Source organism: Neopsephotus bourkii, unplaced genomic scaffold, assembly GCF_033783945.1.
Source record: "Neopsephotus bourkii isolate Nb327-2 ecotype Australia unplaced genomic scaffold, CSIRO-AGI_Nbou_v1 NB_962, whole genome shotgun sequence".
Taxonomy (NCBI): domain Eukaryota; kingdom Metazoa; phylum Chordata; class Aves; order Psittaciformes; family Psittacidae; genus Neopsephotus; species Neopsephotus bourkii.
Window position 1 is genome coordinate 7,975,761 of NW_026901456.1, and position 13,416 is coordinate 7,989,176.

Here is a 13,416-nt window from a genome sequence, read left to right on the forward strand (position 1 = left end):
AAGAGATGTGAAACAGCCAGACAAGGCAAGTCTATTAAACCTTCAAACTGAAAATTAGGGGGTTGCAGGGCTAACACTGTCATATCTAATTAGTTATTCTGAAGAAAAGCAGTATTCAGATACTAAAACAATGCGTGAGCAGCCTGCAAAATAGAGAAGGAACACGGTGCACCCAACTCACAACTCTTATTTTGAAGTTTCAGAAGAGTGAAATCTTTACTTAGGGATTTTTTTTGACTACACAATGTGGACTGTCAGAGACAATGCCTTGCATAAGCTCAAGATCTGAAAGAACAATGCCATTAAAGGGATTTTTCATATTCTTTATAACCTACAATTTGGTTTAAGATTCTTCTTCTGCTAGAGCGCAGTTCCACATCTGGATTGCCATCTTCTCATCAATGCATTCTCTTTTATTATACAACGTGGCCTACAATAACTAGGGATTTCATGTAATAAATCTTGATTTGGAGGCTTATAATCTGTCTGTAGGCTCCAATTCACTGTACATTTTACTGATTTGCCACAGAAGGCAAGTTAGTTGATATGTTTAGTACGAAGGAAGTGTGCTGGTAGAAGTCACATCTTAGGCATGCACACAAACAAAATTCAAAAACTGCTTTAAAGTTTGTTCTCTAACATTTAGCTTTTGATTAATATGTAGTCTTCCACAGCACGTTTGGATTTCTCAGGCGCTGAGATGTTCCGGTTAAGTTTCATCTAAGTGCTGTCAATGCAGTGCTGTGTTCTTGAGCTAGTAGATAACTTGAAGCAGAAATGTGTAGAATTTTGAACTGTCCCCAGATACCAGAGTGCAGAGTAAGTGCTAAATACTAACGATAAAGTAAAAACATAACATCTGATATATTTGTACATCCTGAACATGGGCAGGATGCTCTTCTTGGTAGGAAGTGCCTGAACATGTGCCAATCTAACTTGAAGATTTTGAGTGTGATTTGTGTGCTTGATTATAGCAATCATGCAAGCAAATGAGGGACTGTGATAAAATTGACATCTAAATAACACAGAAGAGGTCTTGATGTCCATTTTATTTGTGACTGATCCTGAATTCAGCCATGATTTTGTTGGCAAAGGATGAGATTTGTCACAGCATCTAGATGTTTGGTGTCTAGTCTAAGCTAATTATCCTGAACTCCCACTATAGTTAAGAGAAAGATGAGCTTCCAGAGGGTTATTTATGCCTTCCCAGAAGAGGAATGCAAAATAGGTAGAATTAATAATCTGTTAGGTGTGTCTGTTTCTCTATATTGGTAATTTATGGGTCCTAAACAGTGAATTAGGTTAAGCATCAAACTTTTAGATATATAAAATTAGGTAGATGGAATGCTACAAGGCTCGCTGTGAGCATGGACTAAGCTCTCCATCTGAGTTACAAATAATCCATCCCTGATCACTAAGTGGGCAATCGGCTGTGGATCAAGAGCAATATGTTTAAGAAGGCCTGGTTGTGGCCTATATTAAGAAATGCAGTTTAGTCCACCACAAAGAAAGAGCTTTGCTGCCCAGGAGATTTTTTTCTTTTTTCTCTCTTTTCTTTCTTTTTTCTTTCTTTTTCAAAAAGCTTGAGAGACATATTTTTAGGTTGAGAGGAATAGATTCCTCATTTTCAAGTTGGAAAGGACTTAGAGGCAGAGAAACTTGATGTAGTTACTTCAAGCACTCATTTAGCTTTTCTGCCCTCTCTGTCCTGATGTTTTGGTGCCTGGCCTGATGTTTTATAGACATTTACATAATGAAGGTCATTTTTCTGAGGCAAGGTACAAGAATGCATTACAATTGTAAATTCCCTTAATTGCTCTAAAGCAGGGCTCAGGGCTTAGACAATGTAAAACGCTCTTCTAGAATGTCTGCATCCCTGAGAGACCTGGATAGAGATATGTGGATATGTGGATTCTAAAGCTAAAGTCAAAAAATGAATCATAAAAAGGTTTATTTGCTTGTGATACACAAATTATGGTGGAAGCCATGAACCAATGGCCTGTGAGATTACATATAGGTTTTAGTTGGTAGACAGTTACCTGAAACATGTTTATTGTTTCTAGTATGACTTTGCCCCCCGGCTTTATAGAGGTACAGTTAATAGCAGAATTAGAAATACATGGAAAACATCTCTGTGAAGATATGCCAACTTACGGAAACAGCCTGGCTTTGAACTAACTTTGGTTTAGGTGAAAAGCCTCAAGTGTCTTCATCTTACCGATGGGAAGTGATTTAATTTTTGGTTCATACTAAAATAAAGCAAACAAGCAATCCAGTTTGAAATTAAATGGTTTGAATTGCCCAGCATGAGTAATGCAGAAGGGGTAATTTCATTTAATTGTAAGTCGTATTTGTATTTCAGAAGAGAAAATGTGTCTCAAGAGACAGATTCCTGGGTGGCACAAGCTGCCGGAAGGTCCCCAGCTGCTACAAGGGCTGTCGCACCTTTCTTCCCTCCTTGAGAGCCATGGTGTCTTGTCCTGGCAGTGACAGTCCTGCAGCCCAGGCAGGTGGAAATAAGCCCTTTTTGTTCTTAATTTCCCAGGAATGGTTTCCAGGTGGATGGGCTTGCTGTCTCCTCACTGGTTGTGTAGGCACACTTGAAAGTCAGCTCAGGGAAAGTGATGGGAATGTGTCCTGAGGAGACAGGGTTAGCCTGTTTTTCCCTTTCTTGTGGTGGTGTGCAGTAGGTAATCCAAGCAAATGTCTTCAGCCGTCGAGCAGCAAAGTTATGAATTTGCTTGGAACATTCTTCCATAATACGAGGACTGCCTGCTCCTGCCTCAGGAGGAAAGATCTGGATGTGACCTCTTGATTCCACTTTCCCTTATTCAGGTTTTGTGTTGGAGAATTCCCTGGACTTTGGCATAGTGTTTTTGAATGAAATGTGAAGAAAACGAGATGACAGTTCAGCCTATAAATTTTAGAATGGGAAAATTGAGTTTCTTTATTGGAACAAGGTCAGTACACAGGACCGAGAAACTGCTGCAGTTTGTTATCATGATTTAATAAACAATTTGACTGATGGTGCTGTAAAAGAACAAATTTGTGTATTGAAATTTAGATCGTTGTTTAAAAATCACGTTGCCTGTTGAAGGTATCAAAGTAAGGCACATTAGTAACATAGTACTTGCCAGACGTGTCTTCTATGTATCCAGCTGGATGTTTCTAATCAGGAATACGTCAAACCCCATTTAAAAAGGCACCACAAAAAGATGCAGAAATACAGTTCTCATATAATTAAAAAAAAAATTAAAGAAATTGTGCACTTCTACCTGGATTCAGGTAGAGAGTGTGGAAAGAGTAGGTTATGATTTCTTCAGTTTTGACATACAAGTGTCAAATGTTGCTTATTTTTTGGCTAGGTTTTCAGTCGTTTATAGTTTTGCCAAATGTGAGCTGTTTGAGATGGAATGTCCTATGTTACCTTATTTGCTGTAGTAAAACCTTAGAGCAATTTCAGGCCAGTGGTACTTGGAGGGTACTGACACATATTTCCTACCTTCGGAAGAGTTTGTGATAAAGCAGTTCAGATGTATGGGGAAGGGCAAATCCTGCTCTAATTGCAGTGAGCAGTGAAAGCCTGCGGTGCTCACCCGGGACCCAGGATGGGTTCTTGCTGCCTACTGATGGATGCAGAATTAGGCTACAATACCTAGAAACTTCTAGGAGTCTGTGTGACATTTCTCTGAGTAACAGATGAGTATATTACTTGCAGTGAATTGCAAATGATTAAAGCATTTTAGTCAGAAACCTAGAGACAGTATGTACCTGAGGAAATTCATTGTAAGAGCAGGAGTAAGTTTTGGTTATGATTTTTTTTGGTCCTGGTTCAGTCACATTCATAAACATGCACTCCTACCCTAAGTATGAGGAGGGGGTGGCTTACTTCTTTCCAGGTTAATCATAGTTATTGTGAGAATCGTAAAACCATGTCTTCCCAGAAATCCTTGTAAAATCCATGAGGAAGCAGATAAAACCATCAACACGTTTCTCCCTTGCTAAATACATTAGCAAAAACTTTGGTGACTTGAGCAATGAGAACTCCCTTAGCATCTTCATCAAAGACAAGATGTCACCGTCTATCAGCTCATTAAAGAAGGGGCTGCTGTGGGCTTTGTGCTGCAGCCAGGCAGCAAGGGAAATCTACCCCTTGAATAGGGGTCTGTTCAGGCTAGTCATGTGTTTCTGGCTGTGAATCCGGTCTAGTATCACAGTGCCTGGAGTTTGCTTTCCATGGGAAATCGTAACATGGGAAAATGAAACACATTTCACTTTTCAGGAGAAGCAGTTGAACTCCGGAATGTAATGTGAGGTGAAATTAAGACCAGAAAACTTTGCATCACTTGAATTTGCTGTTTCAGCTTGTGAATTCACACACTTGAATTTTCTGTTTCAGCTTAGCACTCATGCTGAGTGCTAATTCTGGTTGGTGATGGTGTATTAATGTCCTGGTGACAAATTTGTATATCGAGTAGTTTTTGAAAACTGGTATTTGAATTCTCTTACACCTCAGTCCCTAAATACATTTTTGAGGGTGAGGTCATAATAACTCTGGAAGGGAACACTGGAAAACTGAAAGCATCCAAGCTATTTTGCATTGTAATTTAAAACAGATTTTTGAGAAGTAACTGGAAGTCACAATGCTAAACTTGGTCTTGATGTAAGTCCAGTCCAAAAGGAGACAGCCACTGTGGTGCTCAAACTGAATGGCCTGTAATATACATTCATCTTGGGGTGAGTTTGCTTTGAGGTTCAGCCTCTCATTAACGAAACTCTGGGGTACCAAAACTTACTGCACGGGTCATGTACTGGTGGCCAAAGGAGAATGAGGTGGGTCAGGTAAACTGGGATTGAAGCTTGTCAGAAATTCCTAATATACAGCAGATGGCTATAAAACAGTCCCTGTACTGTGAGAATACAGTCCCCTCTGAATGCATAATCTGTTTCTCGTGAAAGACATGTGGCCGATACAGAAGTTTTAGGTCAACTGATTCAGTTAAAGATTAGCCTCAATGTTCTGAAAGAGAAGGCTGTAGTTACTTAGGGACTTTAGTTCCTTATAAAGGATTATACTGGGCACTACACTACAGCTACAATGTCAAATCCTTTTGTCAGTTTGCTAAATTAACCTTTGTAATAGAAAGGCTTCTTATGTGCTTCCAGTCAAAAGAAGAGATGGTTTTGAGTTTGTAGTAAGTTAAAATGCCAGTGATTGGGATCCTGATCTAAAATTCATGAGTTTTTCTGTTTCTTCGTAAATCATGTTCCTCTGCTGGTTTGCAAATGAGTTGCTGAGATGTGTCCTGCTCTGATTTAACATTGTGTGTAGGATACTTAAAATTACACCAGAGGGGCAGAAACAAGTGCAGATAATGAGGGGGAAGATACTGCAGTTAAAGGTAAACTGGTTATCATTTGTGAAATTATGTTTGGAAAAGTGACTTTAATGGATGTAATGTTAAATCTCATATGTAGTGAGAGAAAAGGCTTCAGTTTTAGGTAATGGTATGCATGTTGATACATGTTTTCAGACAGTGAGGTGTATTTTAGGTTGTACTTCCCTCAGTGTTCATGGCAATACATATTCTTTATGCTCCCCTATAAGTTTGAGCAATATTTACTGTCCTGATAGTGAAACTCACCATGAGTTGACTATTATGAAACTGACAAGAAGTCTTTACCCTGGCAATCTGAGTCAGATTTCCATACAATAGAAATTGTTGTAATGGAGTTGCCATGTGATATTCTATCATGTTGAACTGCTTTGCGAGGCAGACAGGGACCAGAGATGGACACCAGTGTCTGCTTTACCCTGTGCACTACATGTGGGACCTAGTGAAAGAAACCCTATCCCAGTGGAAGTTAATGACAGGCCAGCCTGGCCAGCCTTTGACCAGTGTGAGAGTTTCCCAGCTGTACATAACTTGTTCATGTGGTGGGTGCATCATACAAATAATTGGTAGTACAGTCTAGTGTTTGAGTCCCTTACAAATTTAATAGGCTTGGGAGGTAGCTGGTTGTCATTACACTTAAGGGATAGTATAAAGGACTTTGTCTCTGTAGGTCACATTTATCATAGAATCATAGAATGGTTTAGGTCAGAAGGGACCTTAAAGCTCATCCAGTTCCAGTCCCCTGCCATTGGCAGGGACACCTTCCACTGGTCTAGGTTGCTCAAAGCCCCATCCAACCAGACCTTGAAAGACATGGGGCAGCCACAAATTCTCTGGGCAACCTGTGCCATGGTCTCACCACCCTGATAGTAAAGACCTTTTTCCTAGCATCTCATCCAAATTCCCCCCCTTGTCAGCCTAAAACCACTCTCTTTTTTCCTGTCACCACATGCCCCTGTAAAAGATCCCTCTCCAGATTTAATAAATATTGTCATGTTTGAAAGGTCTCATCTCTTCCTTGCACTTTTCCTTCAGATGCTAGTTTGGGTGGTGACATTGGCATGAGTCATAAGTCCTCATGGAATTCTCTCTTCAAAATAGCTGTTCCTTTTGATAGATCGCCTTTGCTTTTGTTCCTAGGACTTGTGCCATTAACAGGCAGTGTGACTACACTGCTGTTTTCATACCCGTAATATCGCATAGCTTCCAAACAAGTAGTTTTATTCAGGTCCAGGACAGGATTTTAGAGTGAAAAATTAGTGGTTTAAAAAAAGGCACTTAAGAAACTGATTACTTTGATAGATTTGGTCAGTTACATTTTCTAGGACATTTACTGTGAAAATAATAGGATCAGGTACTTCTAGATGGAGTTTTTGTGGCTACTGCTTTGCCCCTGGGCTGGGGAATACTCAAGAATTACTTGCTGTGGATTTGGGAGGCTTCATGGCAGTATAACATTAATGGTTTTGGTGCAAAAGTTTGCTCACTGTGGCATTGAAAGAGTGTGAACTGAGACTAGAGAAAGAATAAACAGTGCTAAGCGAGGATGAAAGGAAAGCAAGAAATTGTGGAGTTGGGAAGAAAGAGAAATCAGAAGAATATAATCCACCATTCATTTTCTAGGAGCTTGCAGACAATGTGATTTTTTTTCTTTTACAGCATTTCAATATCCAGATACAACCTATGCTAATGATAATTGCAGGACTGGGAGAGGTTTACATGTGGAATATAAATGCTGCAAAATGGATTGCCAGATCCCAACACTGTGTTGAAATGAATCTTCTACTCTTCTTTTTTGGTTTTAATACGAGATTGGTTTGTGACACCTTATTTAACTTATTTATTATTAAAAGTTTTAAATAAAAGCACTGGTAATTAAAGTAAGGAAGCAAAAAAAAATAAAAGGGAAAGAGATCCTGAAGAATTTAAATGCCAGTCAGGGTTCTTTCCACCCTCCCCATAGTGTGCTTATGCCATAAAATGGGAATCATACAGGACAAGATGAAAGCAACTAAGTCCAAATCTAGAATTCTCATTGGAGTCCAGTTTGCTTACACCTAGAGCAACAGTGAGTTTGAGGTTTAAATGAAGGTTTATTGACAAAGGTAATTTAGTCAGGAATAAGGTGAGATGTTTGGATTTGGTTATTCTGGAACAGCTTTGCCTGGGACATTATTATTGTGGTATGACCTTCTGAGGTGGATTAATCTAAATGAGAAAAAACCCTGCATGTTCTTAATCTGGAGTAAGTATTTCCCTAGGAATTACTTTTACAGAGTTATTGTGATCAGTCTCCCTGTCTAGACAAGCCTTTACAGTTCCTCTGGTAAGAGAGTCCTTATGGTCCACCTGTATGTCTCTTTTGCTGTGTTTCTTACACCTCTTTTAGCGGGGAGTGAAGAAAAGCATAGGGCTTTGCCTTTGAGATCATGGCTATTACTCTCCAAGAAGCTGTTGTATTGATGAGAGGACAGAATTTTGGCTTTGAAACTGCAGTGAGTGGAGGGCAGTCTACTCCAAGGCCGTAGAGTTAATGTTATCCGTGAGGTTCTAGGTATTTTAATGGAAATGCAAACCTCCTAGTAAAATACTCTGAGAAGACACTTACAAAATGGCAGCACGGCTTCTTAGGCCTGTTAGAAACTTTTCCTAGAGTGAATCAAGAGTGTGTGATCCTGTAATCTTAACATGATCCTTGTGTAGCAGGAGGAGGCTGCTGCTGCCACTCAGAATTTGGCTTTTGATAGTTATTGCAGTGTGTTGATCTTAGCATCAACCTCCCAGTAGGTATCTGCTAATACCTGTTTGTCATCATTCTTTAGTGGAAATGAAATTTCATTGTTCCCCAGACATGATTGTGAAGGGTTCAGCAAACTTTTCTTTCTTCTTTCAGGCTTTAAGACCCTTTTGAAAGGAATTTCAGGGAAGTTCAGCAGTGGAGAACTTGTTGCAATTATGGGTCCTTCAGGAGCTGGGAAGTCAACACTCATGAACATTCTGGCAGGATACAGGTCAGTAACAATGAAAATCCCAAGTAAGATAAGATCAGCTAGCCTGATGGCCCCTTGGAGAAAACAGCAGAAGAAATCTTACCCCAGTGTATGATGAAAACATATATGTCACAGATTTTGAATGAGATTCTTACTGCTTATATCTTTTCTTTTTGTCCTGTTCTGGTCACTTTGGATATATCTGTTAACAGGTCTGATCCAATGATAAGAAGCAATTTAAAGTCCAAAACACACACAGAAAAATTGTCTGTTCTAGCTGTGTAACAAATCTGACTCAATGTCTTACATTTGTGCTATTTTTTAAATCACATTTTGTACACACTTGAAGCGAGGCCTGTGACAGCACAAGCGAAGGCAAGATTCACCCGTTTGTTTTCTTGGTCCCTCTCAGAGAAACGGGAATGAAAGGAGAAATTCTCATCAATGGACAGCCTCGTGACCTACGCTCATTTCGCAAAGTCTCCTGCTACATCATGCAAGATGACATGCTCCTACCTCATCTGACTGTCCAGGAAGCTATGATGGTGAGCTTTTTCATTCATTCAGGATGGAGAAAATGGAAAAACTTTTTTTTGTCCTGTGCATATGTTCTTATGCCTGGTAATGGCATGAGCTGTTATCTCTGTATGATCCCACTCAATGAAAGTGCTTGGACTTTGATGGTGCTTTGAATTTGATTTCAGACTCATCCTCCTAGGGGGTTCCTTAGCTTCACTTAGCTTCCTTAGCTTTACCGTTTTCGATTTGTGACCAGCAGTAGGATTTGAAAGAAGATCTACAGCTCTACTCCTTAGACCTTCTAGAGAGTGGAACCTGAAATCCTGCACAGAATGAGCCTTTTTAGTGTGGTGGATGAGTATCCTTGTCTCTCTCTGTCTCCCCACCTTCTATGTTCTGACTGCTGTTTTGACTTGAGCATGGTCTCTGCTACTTCTACTCCTCTGTGCCTATCTTAAAATAAAGTTAATGTATAAAATCTCTCCTGGTTCTTTGCAGGAAGCCAACAGGAACAGAATAATCTCAAGACTTACAGGGAACATAAATTCTTCTTACTGTTTTTCATAGCATTCAGAAGTTTAGTAATTGCCAGCTTGACCAAGCAGTCTAGAAATACCTTTTGATCAGTTTGAGAGAATGAGGCAGTTTTTCTCAGAGGGTGTTATCAAAATAAGTCTAAGCTTGCTCATACTGTGTGCCAGAATCAGCTCACAAGTTTTAAGGCCAGAAGAAATCACAGTAATTTTTATGTGGCTAATCTTCTGCAAAGGCTCTTCTCTGTGAGGAAATTTTTCTTCTCTTTTGTTTAAGTGAACATTCTAGTCAGAATCCCATAGGACCACTTTTGTAGAATTGGTCCCAGATGATACTTGCTGTCTAAATTAATCAGTCAGGGCTCTGACAAAAATCGTTAACAGTTTAATTGGTTCTAATAAGGGTTAATCATAATGTTTTGTGGAGCTGCCTTTTAGGACAACAGATGACATCTTTCACAAGATTATTTATTTCTGTACTCATTAGTTCACATGCTGGAGAATGGCAGTTTGGTTATCCTTAGAATATGGATAGAGCACCAATAAACGGTGATTCTAGCATTGCCTGAGAAGTCAGTGGCTATGCAAAAGACATGACTCCCTCATCTTCCTCCCAAGCTCTTTGACTTGCAGAATGTCCTTTCTTTCTAATATGTTTTTTTGTCAGATGCTTGTGTGGTTGCTTAAATCAGATTATACTCAGTTACCTAGTCCAAAGGCATATGTGATGGTTGTCATTTGAACATTACAGTTAACTTAACCTTTCTTGACTGGGTTTAAAGTTGTTTCAACAGTACATTGGGATGTTGTGCCTGAGACATCTGCTTTAACTGGTTGCTGTGCTTCAGACCAGTTAAAAACCAAATTCCATTGTATTACATTGCAGGTATCTGCTCATCTGAAACTTCAAGAGAAGGATGAAGGCAGGAGAGAAATGGTATGTATAGTGTCCATCAAACAGAGAATTTCTGGGTCTGTCACAGAGGTCCATGAAGTGAGATCTGTAAAGCATATATTTTTATCTAACATTGAATTGTAGTGGACTTGTAATGGTAGAATGAATCATAACCTCAAATATATTTATTTCCACATTGAAATATTTGGCATTTCTTCAATCTCAGAGACCCTTAAGAACCAGAAAGAGCTCCAGAGAGGGAAACTTAAAAGAATCAACGTATCTTTGGCAGTTTAAGATTGCTTTGATTCTCTCAATTTTTCTTACTATTTTTTTAATAAGCTAACCACAGATTTTATTTTTTTCTCATTGGAAAATACATTTGTCTAGAAACAGCTGTTAATTTTATTTGTAATTTGAAAGTCTTAATTCATTTACACTTTAGTAAGCTAGGCCAAACAAATCAATTCACTTGTCCGCTCTGTTACTGTATTTACAAAGAACTCTTTGAGAAAAGATCTTTGTTGTATGCCTTTATTCAAGACATACCAGAAGGGCAGTCATTTTCTGGTTAGTGTTACTGGCCTGTGCTGGACTACGTCATTCATTTTATTGTTGTAAATTGTAAGGTAAATGTTTACCATAGATAAATTATGAATTTATGCACTTGTGTTATCACCATTACAGATGCTTGTTTGAAATAGGGACAAGTGAAAAATCTTCCATTGAACCATAGTTTATGTTTCTAGTTGACCTAGCTAGTGCTGCTCATGTCCTGTAGCATCTTTCCTAGAGATAAAGGGAAGGATGTCATTTGGATCCTCCCTCTGAGGACCAGGGTTAGTAGGGCTTGTTCTTTTTTCTCTCCCTATCACTGAAAGCTCCTAGAAATGAAAATCAGGACAAATGCAGGGTCAGGCCCTACTTGGTCTAACCAGTTTTTTGCCATGTCAGTCACCTTTTCTTGAAAACTCCCTCCATCCAAGCAATATTACTTCAAAAAAATGACAGGCTCCTCTCTCCATACTTCAGTGAAGTATTAAATATCTGGGCTTTCTTTCTACCTTTTAAGTGGTAGAGGTTTTAATTGCATGAGCAAGGTGGCTTGGATTCACTCATTTTTATGTTCATGTTTTTACTGATGCCAAAGAGCTTTTTTTTCCTCATACGGGTCTACTAGGCCAGATCTACAGTCATTGAAAGCAAAAAATTCATGGCAGCTGGGATTGTTCTTCTTTTGCTCCTGAGATCCTGGGACAAGCTGTGCCCTTCCTGAGGCTGTGCCTTGAGGAAATCCCGAACGTCTGAAAGCCTGTGTGACAACTGAACTGGCTCTGAGGAGAATGAAACACTTAAAATCAGTGTCTGCCTTTTAAAGAGTAGTCTGTGAAGAACAGATGGGATAAGAGCAAGTCATTGCTCCATAGAAACTACTGGTTTTGTTACAAAGTTCTTCAGTCCCATGTACATAGAGCCTAGAAGTTCTATTGAAAAAGCTTCTTGGTTTCACAATATAATAACTTCTCACATGCTGCAGAGCTGTTTTGATATCTTTGCCATATCCAGGGGGTGATGCAGAAGAACTGATTTCCACTCATTTTCACAGCCAGGGTTTCCTTACTGAGACAGGTCGTATAGGGCAAACAAATAGAATTTGGGTCAAAATAGTAAATGGTAGATTGTTAAGCCCCACTCAATCTAATAAATCCTACATTAGATGGAAAAAGTCTTTGGTATATGGATTGTGAAACGAAGTCATGAGCTATTTTACATACTCCATGAAAATAGTAAAGAGGCTTTTCTTCTGTGTAACAAATTTAGATGATGCATTGTTGTGTTTCCTCTAGGTAAAGGAAATATTGACAGCCCTTGGTTTGCTGACATGTGCCAATACGAGGACTGGGAGTCTTTCTGGAGGTCAGAGAAAGCGTCTTGCCATTGCTTTGGAGCTGGTGAACAATCCTCCTGTCATGTTTTTTGATGAACCAACCAGGTACTTCATGGCCGAAAATTAAAAATAGGCAAATACTGCTTTATATAGTAGAACAGTGCTGCAGAAAGGTTATTGACCTCTTAAGTCCTTGGAAAAGACTCATTTTGTGTTGCCTGTAAGAACTGAGTAATGCCGCAAGAAGTAATTTGATTTAGGTGCTTAGTGCCTTGGGTCACTGCTGTAACTGCCAGACCATGCAACAAATGACTTTTAAGGGAGACACAAACTGAAACAGCAAGGAAAAGAGAGAGAAAAATATTTTCAGATTGTGGCATGAGTTTTCTTTTTTTTTTCCAAGAAAAGATAGCTTGAATATAAGCATTTTAAAGTGTGACTTTTAATAATGAATGTGGCATATTTAGAATCAAAGTCTGTGATCCCAGTCTGGAAAGGCTGGGAGACCTATGAATACGTATCTATTCATTAAAGTTGGGAGCATTTAAATCTGCAGTCCTAAAATGTAGAAGTCCCTTAAGGCAGCTTTGAGAATAGTCTATTTTTCATCCTCAGGCATGCTTCCAACTTAATTAAAAGACTGATGGAGAAATAAAAGCATAAGATTGGCATATGATAAAAATTAAACTGCTACAGGGAAAATTTATAAAAGGATAATAGTGAGAGGCAGAGGTAGCAAATACGTGTGCTTGCTTTGAATGGTGCCTATGGACTTGTGGATAACAAACGTTTCTTTTTATTCAGTGGCTTGGATAGTGCATCGTGTTTTCAGGTTGTCTCTCTGATGAAGGCTTTAGCTCAGGGTGGCAGGTCCATCATCTGCACGATTCACCAGCCCAGTGCTAAACTGTTCGAGTTGTTCGATCAGGTATTGTTTTCAGATTCTTTATGTGTGGTTTAGGTAGGTTTTATTATCAAGGCTTCACTCTTCAGGTAAAATCATGGATAATTCTAGTCTGTGGTTCCAAATCAAATAAAGAAATTAAATGGGAGCAAAATATACTTTTTGATTATGTTTTTTTCTTCTTCTCTGCCCATTTCCATTGTTTAAATCTAATGTTTGTAAAGAATCTGGTTGGTACGTTTCTCAAATTATGATTATTGCACTTGTGGTTTTCACCCCTTCACCCAAAAC

The 13,416-nt window shown here is 39.1% G+C and overlaps 1 protein-coding gene across 1 annotated transcript in view; it reads left to right on the forward strand.

Annotated features, from left to right (window-relative positions):
• Positions 1-13,416, forward strand: part of ABCG1 (ATP binding cassette subfamily G member 1) — a 49,932-nt gene that overhangs the window by 25,886 nt on the left and 10,630 nt on the right. Inside the window, exons 3-7 of the mRNA XM_061359208.1 lie at positions 8,290-8,407; positions 8,799-8,931; positions 10,325-10,375; positions 12,181-12,326; positions 13,026-13,149. Coding sequence (XP_061215192.1) covers positions 8,290-8,407; positions 8,799-8,931; positions 10,325-10,375; positions 12,181-12,326; positions 13,026-13,149 — 572 coding nt within the window. The remainder of the gene's footprint in view (positions 1-8,289; positions 8,408-8,798; positions 8,932-10,324; positions 10,376-12,180; positions 12,327-13,025; positions 13,150-13,416) is intronic.